We start from the raw sequence: 27,638 nt of genomic DNA on the forward strand, positions 1-27,638 counted from the left end.
TCCATGTTTGTGAAATTTCAGCGAAAATAAAGTAATAAATAAAAAGATTTTAAGTTAAACGGTTTTATTTCACATGCCCAAAGCTTTTATTTAATTGTCTGATCAACATCCTAGATTGATAACTAGCACCTAGGAACTACCTAATTATTTTCTAGCTTTTAGTATTATTATTACATCATGTAAGTATTGTTTTCAATAAAACCGTTTAACTAAACTTTTTTTTAATTATTTCATTTTCAAGTTTTTAGTCTTAATTGCCTATTATTTCTCATCCTATTTAGTTCATTTAGTGACTCATTATTACAAGGACTCTTTCCTGACAATTTGTTACAATCTAAGTCCTCAATACATAATCCTTCGAAAGACTTAACTCGACTCTGCGCCACGTATGCTTGTCTCTCCTCGAACTCCAAAATATTTGATGCCACTTCTACCGGACTGTATGTAATATTTGTTTCAAATATGAGCTAAATCCGACCATAGATACGAGTATTTTTAATAGCTCGATACCTGCGCCACCTAGCGGCGATTTGTTTTCATAGGTAGCTTTCTATTCATGTATGTATTATGTGTTCCAAATATGAGCCAAATCGGACCACAAATATTTCGGTCCATGCGCCACCTATCGTCATTATTACATTGTCATTGGGTTCTGAACTATGTTCCAAGTGTGAAGCTTATAGCTTATCGAGATTTTTAAAATTTTAATTACAAAATTCGTGCCGGCCTGTCAAGTCAAGCTAAATAAAACCGTTTAAAAAAACCAAATACTTGTAACAAGGTTTGTAAATAGGTTTATTAAAAAAATGTTTGTTTAAAAATTAAATTGTTTGTACGGGACACGTACGTTCAATTTTTAAATTGCGATTTTCACTTATACTATATGGAACAAGTAAGGAAGTCTAAGTTGGGGTGAAACCGAACATTACATACCCAGCTGTACATTTGAAATGCTGTTGTTGTTTGTTTTGTGTTCTTAATAGTGTTACAAGGCTGCGCAATAATACATATACATACATATGGTTCTATTCTGAACTAATTTTTCTTCGAGTTGCGGCTCCCAAAACATAGAAAATTGCTTAGTCATAAAAGGGGCGGTGCCATGCCCATTTTTTTAAATTTTAAGTTTTTCCTATTTATTGTTATAAATCCACTTGGGAAATCAAATACCATTGATATAAAGCTCTTTTTGCAAAGATATAGCTTATTTTATTGGTCTCCACATCCCTACTAAAAATCTCTTATATAAAAGTGGGCGTGCTCCTCAACCTCTCTGTCCACAACCCTACTAAAAATCTTTTATATAAAAGTGGGCGTGCTCCGCAACCTCTCTGTCGAATTTTGTTACGATATGTTTAACGATTTTTGATTTATGATTAATAATATTTTTGTAAGATTGATTTTATTACAAGTGGGCCGTGCCACGCCCATTTAAATTTTTTTCAAGAGTCTTAATATCAGTCCACACGTCAAATTTCAACAATCTAGCTGTGTTATTTACTAAATAATCAGGTTTTTTGTGTTTTCCAAAATGTTAAGAGGACGTGGTTATCATGCGATTTCACTCATTTCAATCTATTCTGAGTCCAGATAAGCTCGTGTACCAAATTTGGTGAAGATATCTCAATATTTACTCAAGTTGTGTTAACGGACAGACGGACGGACGGACGGACATGGCTCAATCAAATTTTTTTTCGATACTGATTATTTTTATATATGGAAGTCTATATCTATCTCGATTCTTTTATACCTGTACAACAAACCGGTATCCAATCAAAGTTATAATACCCTACGTACAAGTACAGCTGGGTATAAAAATGTATGCAGTGGTTATCATAAGCAATTTTAATGCATAGAAATTTATTCCAATTTGCTTATCTTACACGAAATACACATATTCCAGGTACAGGCTTAATCTATTTCCAAAAATGAACATTCTGCATTTTTTCAGCTAATTAACATGTAGGAATAAAAAAAATTTGATAAAGAAACTAGGGTTTGTACATATTTCATTAAAAAACCATTTTTTGAATGGGTGAAATTTTCTGAAGTGTATCTGTATTTTCCCATGGTCAATGTTTTTTGAAATTTAAATTTTTTTTTCAAAGTTTTGGTTTTACTGAACGGATTGAACTTAAAAAATCTAATTTGGCAAAAGTTCTGGCGGAAAATAACAAAATTTACAATTTCTGCATAACTTTATGACGTTTTGATATTTCCGTATTTATACTGTAACGAACTTTGGGAAATTCCGCTTATTTGAAACCTTCTGCAAACGTTCGTATCGCTAAACTGTTGAATAAATCACTCCAATATTCTGTATTGCAAAATGGTATTTATTTAGATTACTTTGGTAGTAGTACAATTATACTTCACTTCGCAACTGATAGCGTGTTTAAATGGAACTGATTAGTTATTATTCAGCTTGCGCTGCTTTTATACTCTCGATTTTCTCGTTCATCCATTTCTCCTAAGGTCTAGTGATTTCGCGAAAATGTGTTCCAAAACAATTGTACCTCCTGCTTGAGTAGCTGCCAGCTATATACATACATGTACATTAGGCCGGGTCGATTTATGGGGAGGCAAAAAAATCAACCATACCTCTAAAACGAATTCTGATGTCCCCCCCCCTTTGGGTCGTAGAGGCAAATTTTGAAAAATCCCACTTTGAAATGCCTATGTTTTTTCTTTTTGGAGTTTGTTTTTCTCTTTAGAAATTTATTTAGTCAGAACATATGTAAATGAAAAAATTAATTTAACTTAGTAATGGAAAAGAAATTAAAAAAAATTATTAGAAATTAGCGTTTTTACAACCCCCTTTTAAAACCAAGGCATCACTGTGATGCATTTGCATGTCGTAAACATAGTTGTGTGGGTTTTTTATTCAACCGTTTTAAAAAATGAAGGTATCACTGTGACACAATTGCAGATCGTAAAATTGCTTGTATTATTTTTTTAAGCCACCACAAGACACAGCAGGTAGAATTGAAATTGCCCCTACCGAAAAGTTCGAACCAACGGGGGGGGACATCAGAATTCGTTTTAGAGGTATGGTTCCTTCGTCAAAGCTTCTTATTTTGACCCCTAGAATACGATTTTCACAGAGCAATGAGCAATTTTTAAATCGACCCGCCCTAATGTACATATATCTGTAGTTCATGCCTCTCGCATAGCCATATGCTAGTGCATGTGTGAGTAACTACTTTGGCTGATGACCATGTGTGTGTGCGTGTGAAATATCTCTTCGTTGCCTTGTATGTATGTGCGTAAATGATGACTGATGTATTCATGTACACCAGTGTGGCTTCCTTCATGTTTTTGTTGTTGCGTGATTATTTACTAACAGCCTAGTGATGTCAACATTCGCCACAATACATTGTGAATTCATACAAGTGGCGAATGTTTGATAAAAATCTTCACAAACAGCCTCGATCACCTGTTCAATTGCTGTTGGATTACGATTACTAAAATAATTTGCTCAATAGTGTTTTTCAGACATTTTTGTAAACGATTGTACATTGCAATATTTACATATTTTATATATACTTTAAAATGCTTGCTTCACTGGCTGCTCACATTTAATCTATTTACTAGATTTTAGAAATTAATATTTATATTTAGTCTGATTTTCTGTACAGACATTTAAAAGAAAAGCTGATTTAGATTACAAATGGGCGGTTCATGCTAATTCAATTTAATATAGGCGAGCAAAAAACAAACCTTTCTTCCAGTTTTCTTGGGAATTTCAACTGTTCGGAAATACCACCAAGTAAATGATTTTATGTTAACACTCATTATCAAAATTTTGTTGTTTTAAGAAAGAAATTCCTGTGGCAAAAATCATTCCCATTTTGGAAACAAAATTTATTTGAGTGTAGAATTGATATCAGCGTCACAGAGTTTCGATGGCTTTGAGGGGAGCTCTCCCCAATTTTTTTAAGAAGTGACCTTGCACTGTTTTTCCTGTAGCCTAAGAATATTTTAAAATATTTTAAACTTTTAAATAAAACAAATAAATATGTTTTTGTTTTAATTTATTCTCACTCAATATTTCGAATTCAGTCTGAATTCATCATCAGGAGTTCTTCAACTGTGATTAGATTAGTTGAAGAACTCCTGATCATGAATTCAGACTGAATTCGAAATATTGAGTGAGAATAAATTAAAACAAAAACATATTTATTTGTTTTATTTAAAACCGGCCTTGAGCTCAATAAAATTTTAAAATATTTTATATTAACGGCCAAAAACATTCTACATTATGTAGCCTAAGAAAAAATATCCTCCTTGTAAATAATGATTTTTTTATTATTCTCCTTGTAAATAATGATTTTTTTGTTATTCTCAGTTTAAGAAAACATCTTCTGGAGAAACATGGCATAACAATAACCGCTGATGAATTATTTGCGATGTTTAAGGCGAATACAGGTCGATGTCCACGTGTAAAAGTTGTCAACAAACCAACCTGATATTAACAAACGTCGATAATTTATTCCTAAAAATTTAAGGTACGCAATGCACTAGATTCTGTAGTGAAACAAATTTTAGTCCCCTAATCAACACCCAGCAAAGATTCGGAGTTAAAAATTGTCACCTAAATCGGATCGCTTTCACTCATTATGAGCTCTTTTAAGAGTCCCAAATGAGTGTATTTACCTTCTTACAATGGTCGTCCGATATGAGCCATATTTGATTTATGTGAGCCAAAATAGGAATCCGGTGAGACATCTAAACAGGAGTTCGATCAGACTTTTATTACAATCATAATTTACTTCTCATTTGACTGTTTTCGGAGTAATTTTTATGCATTATATACGGGGTTGGGATTGCCCATTCAGAGCATATTGGGAAACCTTTGGAAAGTACGGTACTTGGAATGAACCCCTGAAAGGGGAGCATACCGACGTCAGCGCTAATCTAAGACATATGAAGTCTCGTTACGCCAACCGGCGTACACTGCGGAGGCAATTTGTTGTTGCAATAAAAAAAGTCCTGTATACTTACCAGCAATGTTTTAATTAACAAACGATCCCGCGAAGCGTCCATACCAATTTATAAGTGGAGCAGCAAAAAACGTTATGATTATAAAAAAAAAATAAATAGATGTAAGGCGCGGTAACCTCCGAAGAGATCTAAGGCCGAGCTTCTCTTCCAATTTGCGTCGTGCTCCTCTTGATTTTCCCTACAAATTGGCCGGATGGGACCTACATGTTTTATGCCGACTCCGGGCGGCATCTGCAAGGCAGATGAGTTTTCACTGAGAGCTTTTCATGGCAGAAATACACCCGGAGCGCTTGCCAAACACTGCCGAGGGGCGACCCCGCTTAGAAAAATGTTCTTCTAATTGAAAAACCTTATTTCTAAATTTTGATGTTGCTTGCCCGGGGTGTGAACCCAGGGCATACGGTGTGGTAGGCGGAGCAGGCTACCATCACACCACGGTGGCCGCCCGGTGGCCGTTATGATTATACCCATATTAAAATTAAGCGAAAATATTTCGAAATTATGAATATCTGAATCCGTATTATGTTTTACTATCCGTGATCGAAACTCATTTTTTTAAAAACAATGGCGCATAGCAGCATGATACAAAAAAGGAGGTAGTTCCATTTAGTGTGACGTTAGCCACTTGACTTTTGCGGGGACAATGACAATTTCACAAAAACAAGCTATCATATTGATAAAAGTTACGAATTTTTCTAATTTTTATGGATTTCAAATTAACGGATACGACTAATTACTTTCATAGTTATTTTAAAAAAGAATGAAAAAAAATGAGCCGCATGCGATGGAAATATTTTAATACGAAATATCAGCCTAGAAAATAAGACTTTTAATAAGCTTTTCGAGCTCCCGAAAAGTGCTTTGGTGGAGGAAACATGGATCAAAGTATACAAAGCAAGGGAACATAGCCTTCTTAAGTGTCCGTACGTTTGCTCAGAACATGTTGACCAATCGATTGCCCAAAGGAGGTCCTTGTAGCTACAACAACAACAACAACATGTCCTTATAAACCGGCACCGCAATTTCTAAAGAGTTTAGCATACTTAACGCGATTTCTTGAAATTGAATGGTCATAAATTGGCTACAAGCCCACATTTTTTATTTATTGTATAATTCAAGCGTAGCCCTTGAGGAGGGAGAACATTGCTCTGTATAACTGCAGGTTAGCCACTAGTTATGAGAGTTCGTTTGCCCGTTGTACCAGGGGTCACCTTGGGCAAGCCCCGCCTATACACATTCTGTGCCCTTTTAGCATTGACATGGATGTGACCTTTCACAAACGTAACAAATTAAACACCATGCCTTGAGAAATATCCACTGTAGAGGCATGATAATAGGGCCATGCTAGAACAACAGGATTTTTAGTGTATTTTTTTTTTTCTGTTTAGGGGTCAAGCTGCCATAAAGATATGAGTCATTAACCAATGTATGAGTCATTATCCACTACTTTTCAATAAAATTGCATATTTTACTGTATTCTGAATAAACATATATGTACATAAATCGTGCTACAGCATATTGTTATTGTCTCAGATGACCATTCCGTTTTCATCCTGAAGGAAATTTCCATCCCGAAAAACCACAATTTCGTCTTAAACAGTAACGGTATGGCAACCCTTCTAACAAAACAACAAAGATTATACTTCAAAAAAATTTGAGTGGAACTACCTTCTTTTTTATACCCTGCATAGCAGAGCTGTAAAACTGTGCAATCATTTGAAGTTTTAATCATTGATTTAAGAATGCTTGCCCTTCATTCATTCATTCCTTGTTAAGGAATATGGCTTAAAAGTTAACCCATTCTTCATTCAGTAGTGGAAAAAAAGAATGCACTCGTGAACTCATTGGAAGAAAGAATGAAGTAATTGAATGAAACACAAACATTTTTCAACACAGAATAAGGATTCAAATGAATGCAGCCTTTGCTGAGTGTGCACACACTTTTCTAGTACCAATCAATTATGAAAAATATCACATGGTTACATTTAATTAAAGCCACTTCAAAATATCTACACAAATACTTTTTTGTTGTCCGTAATAACCAGTTTTTTCGACATTTAAATGGTAATAAAGCACAAAGAAGTTAATTGGAAAAGTATTCCTATTGGAATTTTCCTAAAAATTTAAAAATAAAAAAAGCAATGGACAAAAGATTTCAACATCCCTGTTCCGAAAATTGTCATCGTTCTAAATAAGTGTTGCCAAAGTTCCATATAAAAGGCTTGCATGAAAAAGTACTAACCTACATTTGAACATCCTCAATTGTTGATTAAACAGTAAAAGTTATATACTATAAAAGCTCTTAAGTTCCTTCATATTGTGACGAATATTGGTGACACTAAGTGATACTCATATCACTGGTTTGATGCTAAGTAAATGAAGCCACAACAACAATAAAGCAAGCAGTCACTTGTATCTACAAAAACGAATCAATCATTATGTCTACACATATGTACGTACACGCAGCGGAGTGAGACGCACAAACACATGCATATATCTGAGATACTACCGAAAGCATGCAATCATTTGTGCAGGTATCACTCACACATACACGCGCATGGGCTTTGCGAGAAGCTATAAAATCGTGCATCTGTAGTTATAGCTGGTGAACGAGTAAATTCTAGAAATAGAAGCGCCTAGAAGTATGGAACGAGGAAATCAAAGAGTATAAAAGAGCGCAGTCTGAGCAATCCGTTTGATTTAAGCAAGCTATCTGTCGAGAAGTAGTAGTGTTATTTTGAAAGTAGTTTAATAAAGGCCAATTTGCATATTCGAATATTGGAGTTATTTATTGAACAGTTTAGTGATTCGAACGTTAGCAGAAGGTTGCAAATGAGAGGAATTTCAGTAAATTCGTTACAGTATACTCTTCCTAGCGGTTTATGGTCAAATACTGTATCTATACTGGTTTGTGAGTTTGCAAATTGCAATAGCAATATACTATTTTCTATATTTTCTAAGAAAAATATTCTTCTAAACACAATAATTTGTAATTACAGTCATTTAAAGTAGGCTCTATAGGTAGTTGTAGCTTTTTTGATAGCAAAGAAAATTCACTTTGAATACAAATCTGCTCAAGTAGGATAGAATTGAGAGAGACTAATGGTCCTTCTCAATCACTCGGGTCCTATATTTATATCCCGTCAAACACTGTCAAAACATCAGCTGTAAAAAACTGTAGTCCGATGGAGCCAGTCAATCTCTTTGCGGGGAGGGAAATTAATAACCTCTGAAGAGTTTCTCCCAATGAAACATTTTTTTGTGGCACATATGAAGGAAAACTGGGACGGTGACTCAGGTGAATAGAAAAAGCCTGAATCGCTGTAGGACGATGCCATGGAATTAGGCATATATTTATCGAAATTATCGGAATTAGGAAGCTCCAACGAAATCGCTCATAGACCTATGTACTTTGATGTATTTAAATTTAAATGACTTAAACTCAAGTATCTGTTTTTGTTATATTATAGACAAAAAATATCCACAATTTATTCTATTTGGTCAATGCACAATGTGTTCATTTACATAATCCATTTTACTACAATAACAAAATAAGTAGGACATATAGAACCATTTTGACATATAGCAAGAAAGCAATAGATTGTCTTTGCGAAGTTTAAGAGAAACTGAAAAAAAAAAGAAACATATTGCGATGATTTAAGGCAACTGCAGCTTCACCATTTGATTCGCAGTTCGAATCTCGGTGAAACCTTTGATAACATTCGAAATGGACTGATGATGATTATGTGGCGGTTTTCGAAATGTTAAAATCGCAGTATGCCAGTAAATGTTTCTTTCTATTCAAAAATAATGATTGAATATTCAATTATTATAAGCCGGTGTTAAACTCGTGAATTCTTAAATATTAAACTACTTGAATAATTAGAAGAGGCTATTATTTCTATTGATAAATTTTACGACTTTTTTGTACCCAACTCCTAAATTGATTTAACATATTGATGGCAATAAATAAATAAATACCTTGGGGAAAAAGTATTTAGTACTGAATGGAAAAAATTGTGCATTCATTTCAAGTTTACATTCATTAAAGATTGGGAATCGTTCCTACATTCACACTCTATATTGAATTATATTTTACCATTCAATAACACATACAATTGAGGGGATGTGTGGAATAACGGTATAACTCAAGAATCAACCTTTTGTGAAAAGTGAAAAAAACTTAACAATGCAGGTAAAAATAAATTTATAATAATCCTACTTGGTAGGATTTTAGATAGTATGATTCTTTGATAAGAAAAAGTAACTAATTTTATATATACATAATTTTATTAGAAAATGGATGATTTCTTTTTTTTGAGTTATACCGTTATTCCATAGATCGAATATCAAATATTTTGATTGAGATACTTTATTAAACAAAATAGTAGATACATTAATAACTATTGTTAAATACATTATATTCTATTATTTTGATGTGCTTATAACTATTTGTTATTTCCTTTTGTTATTTTTAGCAATCTTTTTTTACTACTTTTATCATTTTTAAACTTTTTCTATTTTAACAATGAGTTCTCTGTCTGCCTAGTCGTTTTTGAAACCACTTCAATTCTTTTATTTTTCAGTTCTTTCTGGTCTACGACATTGAATATATTTTCACACCATTTCGATGCTTCACTACTGCAAAATTTTTATTAGAGAGTTATACCGTTTTTCCATAAATGAAGGTAATATCTTTGTTAAATATCACTATTATTTTCTAAGATTAATATGGTGTATGTAATCGTGCTCTTTTTATTTAGTTGATTTATGGAAAAACGGTGTAACTCGACTTATACCATTATTCCACACATCCTCTCAATTTGGCTTTGAGTTAAAGTATTTTGAGCCATTCAGAAATGGAGATTTATAAAAAAACACAATTTTTTAAAAGAATGCTGAGAGAATGCTCACTCAATTGATTCAATCTCTTTACAGCTCTGGCGTATAGTCATAGTCAAAATAAAATAGGTTTTAAATATAGTTTTTTGACATAATTTTCTATGAGCTATCTGTCAAAAAAGCTGCAACTAAATATAAAACCTATTATGTTTTGACTATGACTATGGGCCAATAGCTCTTTGATGATGTATCGGATTAAAGTCATATATGAACTAGCGACAAATAATACTCGTCAGAGATCCATAACTTTTTAGTCACTTAGCATAAAAGGTAAAGTTTTTCATATACAGAGATACGTTAAACGCAATCTTATGTATGGCAGTAACATCGCCACAATCACGCAAGATGTTGCGTTTGTAAATATAAAGGAACTTCAGACTTAGCGATTGAAGTTTATTTCGCCTTGTCCATTCACATAAAAAGCGCGAAGCACAGTTATAAACATTCTCACTATATAAGAAAATTATTTGCTAACATATATTGTGTTTTATTCATTTGTTAAATTGCAATTTTGAACTGTGAAAAATGTTAGAAAAGTACAACGAGTGGGAAAAATAATTGCACTTGCTAAGTGTGAAAGCATCCTTAGCTAAAGGAAATGTCAAATTCTTCTTCTTTTATTTTCCTGTACCCATTGTGGATAAGACAAGTGTGATAACTTCTGCATAGACGTCAAAATTACAAATGAAATAACTCATGCTCCTATTCATATACAAATACATGCAGTTACTACATACCGGCCGCCGTGGTGTGATGGTAGCATGCTCCGCCATCCACACCGAAAATCCTCGGCTCACTCCTCGGGCAAAGCAACATCAAAATTTTAGAAACAAGCTTTCAATGAGAAGAACATTCTTCTAAGCGGGGTCATCCCTAGGCAGTGTTTGGCAAGCACTCCGAGTGTATTTCTGCCATAAAAGCTCTCAGTGAAAACTCATATGCCTTACAGATGCCATTCGAAGTCGGCATAAAACAAGTAGGACCCGTCCCGCCAATTTGTAGGTAAAGTTAAAAGGAACACGACGCAAATAGGAAGAGAAGCTTGACCTTAAATCCATTCGGAGGTTAGCGCGCCTTTATTTATTTATTTACATTGTTTACAGATTTTGGGATATGCTCGGTTGCCCGGGTATTTGGATCCCCCCCCCCCACCCCCCCCCCACATGGGTACCCGGGTATCTCATTACTCAAGTCAAATGATCAGCCCTACCTCTCGCCAGGCGTATTGCAAACTATAGCAGGCCACTGGTATTTCCATCGTCAGCGCAACGGCATCGAACCACCTTCCCTCACTGCGTCATCATATGTTTATGTTTATGTTTGTATAGTAATAACTACTATTTAGAATAGCCGCAAGCATTAGAGGAGTTTGGTCTTCATTAAGTTGCCACATACCTTGACTGTTTATTCTTCTTGTAATTCATTTTGTCTTTCGGAACACAAAGTAAGCGAAATATCTCAGGTTTGCCATACTACAACAGAATTCAAGAACATTGGGTTCACAAAGACTTTGAAGAAAGGATAGTAATATATATTTAAGTGGCGGCCCTGCATGTTTTATGCAAACTTCCAACGGCAGAAACTTTTAATAGCAGAACCAGAAGTATATTAGGAGAGCCTGACATAAACGTCCTTTAATATACGAATTATTTTCATGAAAAGTGTAAAAAACGTACTTGGGCTTTGATACAAAAAAGTACTTTATTTAATACTATTTCACAAAGCGGACTCTTCTTTTCTTTCCCTTTCTCTCATCATTCGTATTGTATGGGAGTTTTCAAAATGAAATGTCACTACATAGACCACCTTGTCGTTATTACATCATGTGTAGGAGTATTACCAAAGAGGATAAATATAATAAGAGACGTCACTCGTTACTTGTAGCCAATTGCTAAATGTATTCTTCGAGCTAGTCGCTGGTTTTTTTGGGCGAGATGTGCATAAAATGTTTTCTATACATTTTCGTGGGGTATCTGTGCTTATTTTTCCGAATGTGTTTAATTAATTAATTCTCTTTCCAAAAATCACAGTTGCACAAGGTGCCTACACGGTATGGATAAATGCGAGACGATTAAAAATGCCCCTCTCAGAAAACATTAAGCGGCAATTACCCACCGTGCCGTACGTACGGACGTTTGTCGTACGAAACACGTTTGACCGAACCCTCAAGCCCGTAGGAATCAATGTGTGCGTCTTTGTGCATGTACATAACATATTTGTGTGTGTATTGTTTACAGATAAGCAATGTTGCCATTGACCATTTTGCATGCATGCTTATGGAATCATCAACTTTTTCCAATTTAATTTTTGATCTTGTAAAAGGCTGGAATTAATATTAAATAAATATAAATAGATTACATATTTATAATCTGCACTTTTACATAACTATTTCGAATTATTTTCACAATTTTTCAAACTTTAATTAGGTGTTTTTGCATAAAACTGCAAACGGTCAAAAATTAGCGCACAAAAGTTTACTATGCAACTCTGTCTAGTGAGAGAGCGATCAGCTGACACGTTCTTACGGAAAAAATCAAAATTGTTTTGATTTCTACGTTCTTGGCTACGTACGTATGGGCGTTGCACGTCGGTGAGTTTTCGTTTACATTGCACACTCATAAGATAGGTCGTGTCAGCTGACACGTTTTTGGTACGTACGTTCGTGAGTAACTGCCGCATTAGGCATCAATTTTTTTTTCTGCCCCTATTACGGTATACAACTCAACTTAGTTGGGTTGTAATTAAAACAACTCAACTAATGTTTGGTTACGAATTACAACTTTTTTTTGTGGATTTGTCCGTATTCATTATACAGCATGTGACAAGATTGTTGTACAGTTGCTTATGTTGCCAAAAACCCCAACAGTGGATGTTTTGGAGTGGATTTACATAAAATTTTTCTTCTAATTACATTTTTTCTCTAATTGCTTAATCTATTGATTTTAATTATGACTTACATACTATGCTTAAATTACATTTAGATGTTTGTCTGTATATATTTACATTGTGTATTGATATTTTATATTTCTGTGTTTAAAGCGAGAAAAAGAATTCAAAATTTTTATAATTTCATATAATTCTTCAATGTTTTTTGATGAAAATAATGTTAAATAAATGCAGTTTCGCCCCTGAGGAAGCTAAGGTGCTTAGCGAAACGTTGGGTCGCAATAGTGAAGTTTTACTTGCACTAAAAATAGCAACCATATGGTCAAGAAAAGCCTATTCTCATATAAAATTTAATACAAAAAATTGTTGACCAGCTATCATTGAAAAGAATTCTGTGATTTAATACTAATTCAAATACCCAAATTGTATGAGTTGGTTATTAAGCATATCTTATAACTTTTTATAAAGCTGTGCCTCACGTATAAATTTTGCGAGTTCTTCATATATTTTTATATGTTTTGATTTTAGTAATTCTAACAAGGATGTAGAATTTTTAAAAATATTATAATTGTTTCGTATTGTGTCAAACTTAGTGCATTCAAATACAAGATGCTCTGGCGTTTCTATGGAGGTGCAAAAAGAACATTGGTCAGACACATTCTGCCTGAAGCTGCTTAAATATTGTTTGCAGTACGTGTGGCCTGTAATGAGTCTATTGATAAACTTAATATCATATGGATCCATATGAATTTGCTTATTGTTGTACCAGGGCTTCTGATACGTGTCGGAAAATATTTTTACAAATTAAGTGCCTTTGGAAATACTTATTGTTTGAAATTCATTGTTCCATTCATTTGTTATAATCTGATTTATTTTTATTAGAGCTTCTTGAGGTGTGAGAGCAGTTTCTATAACCGCCCCTCTTGTGGCAGCTTCTTTGGCAGCAAGATCCGCCTTTTCATTAAATGGAATTCCAACATGACTGAGCGTCCAAATAATTTGGATTTCATCAAAGTTTGAGCTATTTAATTTATTATGAATTTCTGCCACTATGAAATTATTTGTTGTTTTCTTTTTTAGGGCATTTATTGAGGATAAGCTGTCTGTGAAGATAGCTAGTTTCTTACATATGTATTTCAATTGCTGCAATTTTTATTGTTTGTTTGATGGCTGTCAGTTCCCCAAAGGTGACGAATTACAACTTATTTCAGTTGAAGTTGAATTGGTGTGGCCAACCTCAGAAAGTGATGATTTGACAGATAAATGAACATCTGATCAATTTGTGGCGGAAATTTAAGCATTTGCAAAAGTGATTTTGTTATCACAAGATATTATATGAAATTAAATCTATTTTATAATGGCGAAAATGTTAGTGATTGATATGTCGCGAATACGGAAAACATTCGCGTGATCATTCCAATCTCTTGGAACTGCCAAGCACCATGTAAGAAAATGTTTAAGTGACAAATGAGGTTATTTTGCAGATTTGAAAGGAAGCATTTTGGTCATTACTAAAGAAAATTAAGGACCATTTCCGCAAACGCTTTCGAGGGAAGACTGTACCCCTATTTTAAAATTATGCGATATTTGTGCGAAGTGGATTAAAACCCACACAGCAAAAATTGTATTTTTCTCTAAAACAGGATTCCCAGTAGTGATTAGTATCAATGGAACTGACGTTCGCATAATTTCACCTATTTTGGCTGCATCCGAACTGCGGCCAGCCTCGTCCAACTTCGGAATGTCGCTCCATAAAGTCAAAAAGTTATTCAATGTAATCCTTCGTTTAAACTTTGTTTTTTCTATAAATGTGTACAAAATTGTTGATTATTGTTTGATTAAAAAGGTTTAACTACCGGCTTTAAATGTTTTTTTTTTGGGAACGTTTTATGAGCCCGTGTACCATCTAACTCTTATCAAAGGTGGTATCAAAAGACGCGTTTCGATCTCCGTTTTTAGGATTCGAAAGCGGAAATTAAAAATTTTATTTCTGTCGAAAATTATTTACAAAAACCCACAAAATGGCCCAAGATGGTCCGAAATATGAGGCCCGTTCCACAGTTTTTTGCACAGAACATCTTTCTGCGTTGGCGGCCTTTGGCCGCGATTTGTTAAAATAACCCTGGGTGGGTCCAACGCCTTTCTGCATTAGTGTGTACAAAAAATCTGGCAAAATACAATCACATGAAAATTTGAACCGAAATGACAGAAATTAAATTTTTAATTCTTGTTTGGTCTTTTGATACCAACTTTGAAATTTTTGTTGAAAATTAGGTGGTGAACCGTCTTCTAAAACGTTACATTTTTTCAAAACAACTGCAAAATTGTATGAGACAACTGCTAGTAATCAGCTGTAAGATTTTGACGTCTTTGACAACTACACCAACATAAGGTTGTAAACGGTAATGCCACAAAGAGTTGTTAGACTAGACAACTCAACCGACATTTTTTTTGACAGGTTTAGTTGTAATCTGTAATACCAAATTATGAAATTTCAACCCAACCAGAGTTGAGTTGTAAACGGTAATAGAGGAATTAATTTCCAGCGAGTTACTCGCTACTCATAGCAGACTTATTATTAAATATCCTCTTTGGTATTACACACAATTTACACATATGTATCGTCACGTATCGTACTCGCTAAAAGCCATATGACATACGTTTTTGTATTGCACATACATGTGTTTTTAAAATTTAAATCATAGGTGACCTACTCCCTATACGCACATGGTCATTTTGTATTTGTACTTTTTTTGAACTAGCTCCTACATCATTACGAGAAGTTTTCGAATTTTATACAGAATGATACCTAAGTCATTCCAAAAATATTACAAACGAGTACGAAACTATTACGAACTAGCTTTACCCGGTGTACGTTGTAACGCCCGAGATCGAATGAATGTTACGTAATTTTTTTGTTTTGTTTGTTAATATTTTAGTTTATTGTTCTGTAAATTGAATTGAATTACTTATGTACGCATATTTGGTGAAATTTTCACTTAAAACATTTTATTATTGTATCTTATTGTAATGCATGTGGGTACACAATATTTTTGGTTATTTCGTTCGGTGCAAATTTAACAAATTTTTTGGCGTTCCAACTCCAGAGCAAGCAACATATAGCTGGCCAAGGGAAACGCATATACTCTCTAAATTTAATCCTGCAACAGTAAGCGATTGTCCTTCGTTGCTTCGTTTACATTCGGCATTAATTTCTTAACGCAAAGTCTGGTTCCATTGCACAGTTTTGGTGGGTCTAAATTCCGAAGAAACATGATAGGTGGTTCTAAAGAGTTTAGAAGTGTTAATAGAAGATGTAGATAGACTGAAGCAAACCAATTTTTTAACGGCGGCAGATTACTAAACGTCCAAAAGGAATAACAGCCAAACTCAACAATGCAGTCAAACTTTAGGTGTTAAAATAACCTAAGTTTGTACGGCAGCCATAGTTCTGAACAGACCTGTTAAATTTGAATTAGCATTAGTAATCAATTAATTAGATGCCTATTTTAATGGCCAATGATTATTTCAATTGTTTTCCGAAAAAAGCAATTACTAATTGATTACCATTAGAAAAAAATCAAAAAAATCATGATTTTTTCCGATTATTGAAAAAAATCAAACTGATTATGATTATTTTTGATTTTTTCGATTAATTTTGATTTTTTTTTTTTTTTTTGATTATTTTTTGATTTCCTTTGATTTCTTTTGATTATTTCTGATTATTTTTCCGCTTTGTTGAAAGAAAAATTCTCTCGCACGGGATAATTTCTACATTCTAAAATGTACTTGATGCAATAGTAAATCGTAAGCGCATATCGAGGCGAATATATACATGCAACATATAGGTCGAAATGGTATATGAGCGTTGATCTAAACATATTCTCTGGTAAGTATACACACATGTGCATATTTTACTACACTCATTATATAAAATAATGTGGGATCGAAAATGGCGGTTTTTCTAATTGCCCAGACAATATGTAAAAAAATGTTGGATTCATAGGTTGGCGTCCAAAAGCTTTCATTTAGAAACGATCCTTTATGGTTTCATCCTTAAGTCTAGCCAATTTTGTTATATCCAAAATAAATATAATCACTATTTTGGATTACGTTATGGCTATGGACTGATTATTTTGTACAAACAAGTACATTGATTGATGTAACGGTATATCGTGATCGCCTATCTAGGGATATGGGTACATACATACCCACCTACAAATTATCGTGTCTTTTGATGTATCCGACGAATACCTTGCGGGGGAGTGCGTATTGCTGCACGACAAAACAATATGCTCAAACAATATGTATGAGTAATACTACTTAGGTTGATAGCTGCACTTCCAACTGGAGCGATCCTCTAAGTTCTCATTCATCATCATGATCAGTTGTCTAACCAAAGGTTGTTAAATCCCAGATAATATTATTAACATACATATTTCCATGTACATTAGATTGACACTTCTTTTTATTTCCTTGATTACGTCTAGTATATTCCTATAAAATTTTAAGTTTTGCGTAGTGAGCCATATTTTTATTACTAACAATGGAAATTCCAAACACATTTGTTTGCCTATCATACATTATTTCTTCGACATTCGTTCAAAAGCTATTAACGAAAAAAATGCTTATTTATGATAAAGCTCTCTAAATGGGACGAAGAACACTTACATAGTGTCGATGATATGAAACCAATATTACTAAAATAAAGCGAATAGCGGAAATATTAATTTTGGATACAAAACAAAATTGGTTTGACATAAGGATGAAACCATAGAGGATCGTTATTATTTTATATAATGAGTGTAGCAAATTATATTATATGTGTATGTACTTACCTGAGAATATGTTTGAATCAGCGCTCATACACCATTCGCCCTGTATGTTGCATGTATATATTCGCCTCGATAAGCGTTTACGATTTACTATTGCATCCTAAAATGTACCTGTGTGTAGAAATTATCCCGTCCATGCAACAAACGAGAATTTTTCTTTCAACAAAGCGGAAAAGTAATCAAAAATAATCAAACAAAAAATTTAAAAAAATCAAAAATAATCAATTACTTTTGATCATTTTTAATTTTTTCTTTTGATTTTTGATTTTTATACTCAGCTGAGCAGAGCTCACAGAGTATATTAACTTTGTTCGCATAACGGTAATCCGTAACGGCATAAACTAATCGAGATATATATAGACTTCTATATATCATCTGGGTGAAAAAAGAAATTCATTTAGCCATGTCCGTCCGTCCGTCTGTAAACACCATAACTTGAGTAAATTTTGAGGTATCTGGATGAAATTTGGTATGTAGGTTGCTGGGCGCTCATCTCAGATCGCTATTTAAAATGAACGAAATCGGACTACAGCCACGACCACTTTTTCGATATCGAAAATTTCGAAAAACCGAAAAAGTGCGATAATTCATTGCCAAAGACGGATAAAGCGATGAAAGAAGATAATTTAAAAGTTTTGCAAGCTGTAATTGATGATATCATGATGAAATTTGGTAGGCACGTTACTCCTATTACTATATGTGTGCTAAATAAAAATTAGCGAAATCGGATGACGAAAACAATTTTTTTTTAAGTCAAATTTTAACAAAAAATTTAATATCTTTACAGAATAAAGTAAATTATGTCAACATTCGACTCCAGTAATGATATGGTGCAACCAAATACAAAGATAAAAGAGAATTTCAAAATGGGCGTAACTCCGCCCTTTTTCATTTAATTCGTCTAGAATACTTTTAATGCCATAAGTCGAACAAAAATTTACCAATCCTTGTGAAATTTGGTAGGGACATAGATTCTATGACGATAACTGTTTTCTGTGAAAATGGGCGAAATGGGTTGAAGCCACGCCCAGTTTTTATACACAGTCGACCGTCTGTCCTTCCGCTCGGCCTTTAACACGATAACTTGCACAAAAGACTATATATCTTAACTAAACTTAGTTCACGTACTTATCTGAAGTCACTTTACTTGGCATAAAATATGACCGAAATCCGACTATGACCACGCCCACTTTTCCGATATCGAAAATTACGAAAAATGAAAAAAATGCCTAATTACCAAATATGAAAAAAGAGATGAAACATGGTAATTAGATTGGTTTATTGACGCAAAATATAACTTTAGAAAAAACTTTGTAAAATGGATGTGACACCTACCATATTAAGTAGAAGAAAATGAGAAAGATCTGCAGGGCGAAATCAAAAGCCCTTGGAATATTGGCAGGAATACTGTTCGTGGTATGACATATATAAATAAATTGGCGGTACCCGACAGAAGATGTTCTGGGTCACCCTGGTCCACATTTTGGTCGATATCTCGAAAACGCCTTCACATATACAACTAAGGGCTACTCCCTTTTAAAACCCTCATTAATACTTTTAATTTGATACCCATATCATACAAACACATTCTAGAGTCACCCCTGGTCCACCCTTATTGCGATATCTCGAAAAGGCGTCCACCTATAGAACTAAGGTCCACTACGTTTTAAATAATCATTAGTACCTTTCATTTGATACACCCGAACTTAGCCTTCTTTACTTGTTTTCAATAATCGTAAAAAAAATGATTTTTTTTGATTATTTTTCAATCAATTGAAAAGTAATCATTGAAAATAGAAAATGATGGCAAGTAATCATTACCATTAGTAATCATTATTTAACAGGTCTGGTTCTGAAAAATGCCATTTGTAGGGAAGGTGCCACGCCCCTTCTTTCCCAATTCCACATTTTACTGGAGGTGTTAGGACTAACGTCATATAGCTCCTTACCAATTTTCATTATCCATCATTTCTGCATCCAGAGATATGCAGTATTATATATTCCATTTGTATGGGAGGTGCCACGCCCCTTTTTTTCCCAATTCCACATTTTCTTGGTGGTGTTAGGAATTGACTTCATATAACTCCTTACTCAATGTCAATGTTCTGGCATGTATACATTCAGAGTTATGCAGTACCAAAGATGCCATTTGTATGGGAGTTGCCACGCCCTTTTATATATATCGAAATTATTTTTAGCCTAAAACATTCGTGTTGATCGAAGGAACCTATAGCCAAAATTTGGTGATGATTGAAGTGTGGGAAATACGTTTCCATAGCGTACACACACACATACAGAATTTTGATTTTATATATATAGATAGATTTCCAACTGATCCCTTAAGTGGACAACATTCTTTACAGACCCGATACGAATCTCGAAGAAGACCATAAAATACTGTTGAAACCCTTTTGAAAATGGCCAGAATGTTCCAGAAATAGTTTCGCAAACGGTCTTTATTATAGAGGTACATTTGTATGTTTCACATGTTCTTCGTACTCACGCATTTTTTAACGGCCATACGTTTTAGATATTTCTGCTTTTTCCATATATTGTATGTTTATTTTGTTCATTTATTTTTTCTTAATCTGTCCCCTTCTTTAGTGTTTGAACTATACGAATCAACAATTACTTCGAATCTTCCAGCTCCGCCTTTTGCTCCTCTAGTTGTAATTCCTCTAAAGATTTAACATGCGGATTTCTTCCAGTATTCGCTTTGAACATTGCGCAATATTCCTCATTTGTCAGTGACATGCCATGCACACGCATTAAATGTTTCCTGAAACTAAAAAATATTTATCCTTAATGATTTGCTCTCTAATATATTCTTGTACATTGTACAAAGCGCGAAGCACTGCTGTAAACACTCTCACTATACAAGAAAAATACTTGCTAACATATTATGTGTCCTATTTATTTGCTAAATTGCAGTTTATAATTCCTCATTATTTTGATTCAAAATAAAATAAACACTTGACGCGATTTACCGAGGAGATTTAGGCCGAGCTTCTCTTCCAATTCATCAATCACAAGACGAACATACTACCTGATTCCCTATCTGCGCTTCGAGGGCGATCTTAAGGCCACAATAGAGGTGGATGGTTGACGCAAGGGTGCTCAAATGGCGGACGAGACGATACATGTGTACACAGATGGTTCCAAAGTAGTGGAAGGAGTAGGGTCTGCGGTATACTGTGCTGATCCCGAAATAAATAGATCATACAGGCTGCCGGATTACTGTAGCGTTTTCCAAGCGGAAATAGTAGCCGTAACCAAAGCAGTAGAAACCCTGGAAGAAAATAGCCCAAGCTGCAATCGTGTTAACTTTTATATTGACAGTCAAGCAGCAATTAAGGCAATAATCTCGCATAGCACAGCATCTAAATGAGTGTTAGAGTGTAAGCAGTCTCTGGAGAGAATCGGGACAGGGAGAAGCATACATCTATATTGGGTCCCAGGGCATATGGGAATAGATGGGAATGAAAAAGCGGACGAACTAGCTAAAAAAGGCACATCCCTTGAAGCTTGCTCCGTAGACGTCCCAATTAGATTGGGCGAGATTAAGCGAAGCCGAGAGGTACACATGATCGACCAAGCGGGAAAGGCGTGGGTTCAAGCGCGGGGCTGTAAAATGTCGAAGATTATCTGTAGGTCTTACAACCTTAGCCTAACAAAGTTGCTTCTATCAATACAAAGAGAGGACTGTAGACTCATGACGAGTATTCTGACTGGACACTGCCTTCTGGCGTCACATGCCTTTAAATTAGGCTTGGTCAGTGATAGCAGATGTAGGAAGTGTGGGTTGGAGGAGGAAACGATCGAGCACGTTCTGTGTTCGTGCCCTGCACTTGCCAGGCTAAGACTCCAGCTATTAGGAGTGATACAGCTGTCAGATCTAGAAGCAGCAAGTGGCTTAAGTCGTCCTAGGAAGCTTCTAGTATTTGCCAAGAGTACGGAGTTATTTTATAACATAGGTCTTGGTTTTTGATAGGGTTTTTCAGTTTGGTCGTTAAAACAAACTTTTGGTAACACTACGGACTCATTCAGTCTATGTGAGGTCCTCATGGACCGGCCAGTTCAACCTAACCTTCTCTTCCAATTTCCGTCGTGTTCCTTTAATTTTCCCTTTTGGCGGGACGGGACGGGGCCTAAATGTTGTATGCCGACTCAGAACGGCATCTACAAGGTAGATTAATTTTCACAGAGATGCTTTTCATATCAGAAATACACTCGGGGTGTTTGCTGAATTGCTTCTGAGAAGCGACCCGGATTAGAAAAACTTGTTTCCAAATTTTTAATGTTACTTTGCCCTGGGAGTTTAACCCAGGACCCTCGGTGTGGCATTTGATTTAGAAAAAAACCACCCTAAAATATTTATAGCATGTTTATCAGAATATTGTAAATAAATAACTTACATGTCGCGCTGCGCACATCCATAGTTACAGACAGGACATTTATATGGCATGCCGGTATGCTTGTAAGAATGAAGTTTTAATTGTTTAACATTATTGAATTCTTGGCCACAAATGTCACATGTACGTTTTATACCAGCATGTTGCTGTAGATGATAGCTTAGTCGTACTTTAACTTTGAAACGTCTATCACATATATGGCAAGCATATGGTTCTTCGCCGGTATGCATACGCATGTGAACTTTTAAATCATATGATCTTATAAACTTTTTACCACACACATTGCAAGGAAAATTACGTTCCATATGCAAACGTTTATGGCTATGTAACAATATTTGACTTTTAAATGAATCGCCGCAAGTATCACATATATGTTTGCGCTCTGAATTATGAACAGTTGTAAGATGTGTTCTTAAATAGTTTGGATCGAGTTTCTTTTGACAAATTGGACACTCTTTTACTTCTGGCAATTCGCCAAAGTGAATATTTTTCTCATGTTTCCTAAGTGACGGTTCAGCTCGAAATTCTTGTGCTACAAAAGAAAAAAACATTATAAAAGTACATGTTGATTGAAGTTTGTAGGTAAATCAAAACAGTTCAGAGCGTGCAAACATAGAACAAAAAGAAACTTCAGTTCTTAGAAAAGCAACTCCATTTGCGAAGGTCCAAACCAAGTTGAAACATTTGCATCATAAGTAGTTTCGAGAAAATTGGCGAAGTTTATTTTACCATTGATACCAAATGAATATTAGTTTTTTTTTTTTTAATGGAGTAAGTTTGCCTTAATAAGCATAAAACGAAGTGGTTACTTGTATTTTAAATTAATATGTTCTCTTAGTTATTATTAGCTATTAAAAATAGTCCATTTATATAAAGGAAGTACTTGCAATTTTTGTATCTTCTCTTTATTACATATTGTGACGAATATTAGTGACACTAAGTGATACTCACATCACTAGTCTGATGATAAGTAAATGAAGCCACAACAACAATAAAGCAGGCAGTCACTTGTATCTACATAAACGAATCAATCATTATATCTACACATATGTACGTTCACGCAGCGGAGAGAGACGCACAAACACTTGCATATATCTTTTTTGAGATGCTCCCAAAAGTAGGCAATTATCTGTGGAAGTATCACTCACATATACACGCGCATAGAAGAAGCTATAACGTGCATCTGTAGTCATGTTATAGCTGGTAGCAAATTCTAAAAATAGAAACGCCTAGAAATAAGTCAACGAGGAAACCAAAAAGTATAAAAGCAGCACCAGCTGAGGCACGACGAAACAGTTTGATTTAAGCACGCTATCTGTTGAGCAGTAGAAGTGTTATTGTCAAGTACTTTAATAAAGGCCATTTTGCATTATTGAATAGTGGAGTTATTTATTCAACAGTTTAGTGATTCGAACGTTAGTAGAAGGTTGCAAATAAGCGGAATTGCACTAAATTCGTTACAATATTTTATTCATGTGGAAAATATACAACTCACAAAGCAGTATTTCAAGAGCCCTTAAAATAAACAATTCATTTGAAATATTGCAATTTTTTTATTTTTATATACTCAAGTATCTAAAAATCTAAGATAAATCGAATTTGCAATTTAGGCTGTGGGCGAGTTGACCTAAATTTCTACCTAAATAGAGAAAAAACCTAAATCACTGAAAACTGTCGGTAAGGCAGTGCCATGGCGGAACGATACAAGGTGGCAGCATGGGACAGCTGATTATAAACTTTTTTATTTGATTTGATACATCAACTTCCGGCGCAGTACGATTTTGACATTTGTCCATCGAATTTACAAAAACAAAGTACATGGAATTTTTATTTATGTTTGTAGATATGTCGCCATGCTGCCACCTTGTATCGTTCCGCCATGGGCAGTGCAAAATAAAAATATTTATTTTTCAGTATTGTATATGCAAATAAATGGCTCTTGTCCATTCAATTTAAGTAAATCATAGATCATAGAGCGATGATCCCTGCTGCGATTAAGGTCCGATCGATTGTACATGATGGTGAGCTCAATTTTGTTCAAGCTGATGTTGGCGACACAAGAATGGGACCCAAATATGGACCGCAATCTGAACATATTTGGCAGCCAAGTGCACTAATTGGCCTAAAGAAGTTATTGGAGGGGTACCAACATCACAGTATTGAATTCGAGATTGTGGAAATTGTGCACGTACTCCACTATGTCCGAAAAAAAAGCCTTATAAAACGGAGCCACTGCATTTTCTTTAACTGCTATACATGATACATAGGTACTTACCGCGCACCCTAATTGACCTCTGTTCATTTTAAGCATGAAAACGCATCAAAAATACCAAATTTCCCGTATTGATATCATTTTCTTAGCAGAAATAAACAATTTAGGTTTTCAAATCAACTCGCACAGTTTTGACAGCTTTTTCCTATGTTATTGCAGTGCTGCAAAGTTCCAGTGGAATATTAGTTTAGGTACCTAAAATTTAGGCGAACTCGCACCCAACCTTAATACAATATTGTGTTAACAATTAAAAATAGGTAAGCTTTAAAAATGTTTTTGCTCGAGTGCTTTAGCCTTAACCGCTGCTGAGAAATTTGGATTGGACTTTTGGACTGCATCTTTTAATCATTTTCTTTGGGAATAATGAATAAATTTCTTTAGTCATTATTCCATTTTGTTTGTCCGGGCTAATTATTCCTTTTTGCATTCCTTGTGAAATAACAAAATTTAAAAGCATTCCGATTAAAAGAATTGCGGAATGCAATCCTCCGAGTATTGCAGTCCAATGAATGCAATCCATGGGAAAAAAGAGTAATAAAAAAACTGTCCAGAATGCAAAAAGGAATAAGGACGAGAATTTTGTATATTTATATAATATTCTGGGCCAACAAAAAAGTATGAAATGCTCTGGAGCTGCAATCAAAAGAACAATTACACTGGCAACAGTGAAAAATTGTCCAGACTTTGTTTTAGTCGTTTTAAGTCAATTTAAGGGTGCTGATTACGAAGAAATTATTTGTTTTTTTCTAACAACTCTAGTTTTTAATTTTCGTATAGGTGTTAAATTCTTACAAATATGAGAATTTTTACACTTAATTTTAATGATTTACCGCGTATCAGCAAAAACATGCCTTTTATAATACTTTCTTGTCTGTGGGTCTTATTCAAGATCCCGACAAAGACTCCAGCAGTAATCGGTCATCATATGCGTGTCCCATCCTTGGTATCGCTCTTCCATAACACGAATATCCTGGTAAAATCTTTTACCCTGCTCTTCTCAGTAATCTCCAAGATTCTTAGGAAACCGATTTAAATGGCTATGCAAATAATGAATAAATAAATTTGGAGATGTTATAAGAAAACACAATAAATACTCTTAGTCAAAGCCAATACGAACGAACAGTAATTGAAAAGTGCAAAAGCGAAAGACGCAAACTTCAATTTCATTTTCATTTTAAACTATTTGCTTTTTGCATTTGTTGTTTATTTGTTGTTTAATTTAACAAAAGTTTAAGAACAAAAACAAAATAACGTCGATCACTTTCGCTGAGTTCTTCTTATTGACATTCTTGTAGGTTTTTTTAATTTTCATTAAATGAAACAACAACAAATACAAAAACCAAATACAAAAATGAAAGAACAAGGACAAATAATAAATGAAGTATTAAAAAAATTGAGGTTTGCTTTTGTAAATTGTTGCATTTTTTGTTTTTGCACTTTTCTACTCCTGTGGGATAAGTTTTCGGGTAGTCGAAAATATCTCGAAAACTAGAGCTGTTACAAAAAAAGTAAAATGATTTATGAAATCAGCACACAAAACTACATCTAATGTGATATCCTTGGACAATTTTGAATTTGTTCCGCAGTATTATTCCATCTGCAGCAGAGAATAAATCCGTCTATTTACACACTCTGCCTATATTATATTATATCTATACTTACGACAGAATGAACACAGAAATCTTTTATTTTTTTCTCGCATTCTATAAACATGTCTTCTTTCATGCGTTCTCTTTTCCATTTTTGGTATTTTTTTATTACAATATTTGCATTCACCATATTCACCGTGTTCTGTAATTTCGTAGACATCCTTTTCCTTTACTTCACTAGTTAAGCTGTCTACTGCAGAAGTTTTTTTTGTTGAAACTTCTGGATGTTTTCTTTTTTTGTGTAAATAAAATGTGCTTCGGTTGGTAAAGTACGAATAGCAAATCTTACATTCATATAATTTGCCATGATGATTTACTAGATCTATGCGAATATTTTCATTATGCATCTTTTTCATATGTTGTTTGTAGAATATCTTTGTTTTAAATTTGTTCGAGCATATGTAGCATTTATATGGTTCATTCCAATCGTCAGGCAAATCGCTATCTTCTCCATTTTCTTCCATTTCCATTTCTGCTGCCTTGTCCTCAACAAAATTGTGATTTCGTTTTTTATGATAGTAAAAACTCGAAGGACTTTTAAAACAGGCATTGCAAAGCTCACATTCATGTATATTATCTTCATCGTTTGCTGAATCAGACTCGTTTATAATTATATTATGCTCATTCTTCAAGTGTACACGATAAGTTTTGTGTAATACAAAGCTAGATGAGCATTTAGTGCAATCGTATTTCGTATTCATTTCAATATTATCTTTAAGACTGCTTAAGCAACGCCTGTGTATGCGGCTTAGATGTGTTTTGTAAGTAGCAAGTTTTTTGAAACTTTTCGTACATAGTACACAATCGAATTTGTGATTTCTCAAATGATTGGCTAACTCGAGTATTGTCCCAAATTTTTGAGGGCAATCATCACAAGTAATCAAATTATCACTGCCCTTACGTCTTGGAAAGTATTTTCTATAGGCAGCGAAATGGTGAATTTGGAAATGTCTAGCCATTTTATCTCTTTTAAGATACTCTTTACACTTTAAACATTGCAATTCTTCTTCAGTACCATGTACAATAGCTTCGTGTTGCTGTAGCTCTCGTGGAAATGCATATACTTTCGGGCATTTCATGCAGATTATATCAGCTAAAATATAATATACATATATTATAATATTAGAATAAAAAATTATATAAATATATGTGAGCCGGTCTATGAAAAGGTGGCTTATGATTCAAAAAAGAAATTGTGAGATACAGCTGTTAACAGCTGTTTTTTTTTTTTTTTGAGTCGTAAGCCACCTTTTCATAAACCGGGTCACATATTTAAAATGTACCGACAGAGTTGTGTGCATTATGAACCGGCTATCACAGTTGAGTGGTAATGCAAAACAAATACATATTTGCCTCACTGAGATTTAGTGCTAAAGAAGCCGAAAAATATTTCACTAAAATTTAAAAGCTAGTGGTGAAAATATTTTCAGCTTCCGCTTAGTGCACACCATGATGAAATGAATATTCAGGTGTTCTCATCCCGTTGACGTTTTCCCTTATTCTGGCAAGTTCGGCATGCATAATTAGAGGGTTGTCTATCATACAGAACTGTCTTGAGTTCTACTATGATCGTAGTAGATTTTACTATACGTTTAGAAATATTATAACTATATAAGCCGTTACTAGAACTGTTTAGCCAAAAAGATTAACGTAACTTTGTATTCCCTAAGAGAATATA

The 27,638-nt window shown here is 34.3% G+C and overlaps 2 protein-coding genes across 13 annotated transcripts in view; one reads left to right on the forward strand and one right to left on the reverse strand.

Moving 5' to 3' along the window:
• LOC137250971 (zinc finger protein 709-like) overlaps positions 1 to 27,638 on the reverse strand; it is a 96,659-nt gene that overhangs the window by 61,058 nt on the left and 7,963 nt on the right. Inside the window, exons 3-6 of one of the 4 annotated variants that reach the window (XR_010953131.1) lie at positions 25,974 to 27,053; positions 22,043 to 22,571; positions 20,131 to 20,412; positions 15,134 to 16,253 (exon numbers count right to left, since the gene is read on the reverse strand). Coding sequence is in view for 1 of the 4 variants with exons in the window: in XM_067784766.1 (XP_067640867.1) it covers positions 20,256 to 20,412; positions 22,043 to 22,571; positions 25,974 to 27,053 (1,766 nt within the window). In the remaining 3 variants the exon portion in view is untranslated. Of the gene's footprint in view, positions 1 to 15,133; positions 16,254 to 16,282; positions 17,739 to 20,065; positions 20,413 to 22,042; positions 22,572 to 25,973; positions 27,054 to 27,638 lie in introns of those variants that run through there. The other 3 variants (XR_010953132.1, XR_010953130.1, XM_067784766.1) reach the window with 3 other exon arrangements.
• LOC137250972 (oocyte zinc finger protein XlCOF6-like) overlaps positions 1 to 27,638 on the forward strand; it is a 156,189-nt gene that overhangs the window by 41,067 nt on the left and 87,484 nt on the right. For 3 of the 9 annotated variants that reach the window (XR_010953133.1, XM_067784768.1, XM_067784772.1), the window contains exon 9: positions 4,349 to 4,508. Coding sequence is in view for 6 of the 9 variants with exons in the window: in XM_067784768.1 (XP_067640869.1) it covers positions 4,349 to 4,469 (121 nt within the window). In the remaining 3 variants the exon portion in view is untranslated. Of the gene's footprint in view, positions 1 to 4,348; positions 4,509 to 4,567; positions 6,797 to 9,590; positions 9,693 to 11,936; positions 12,250 to 22,970; positions 23,779 to 27,638 lie in introns of those variants that run through there. The other 6 variants (XR_010953135.1, XR_010953134.1, XM_067784767.1 and 3 more) reach the window with 6 other exon arrangements.

The sequence above is a fragment of the Eurosta solidaginis genome, chromosome 4 (assembly GCF_040869045.1).
Source record: "Eurosta solidaginis isolate ZX-2024a chromosome 4, ASM4086904v1, whole genome shotgun sequence".
Lineage (NCBI taxonomy): Eukaryota > Metazoa > Arthropoda > Insecta > Diptera > Tephritidae > Eurosta > Eurosta solidaginis.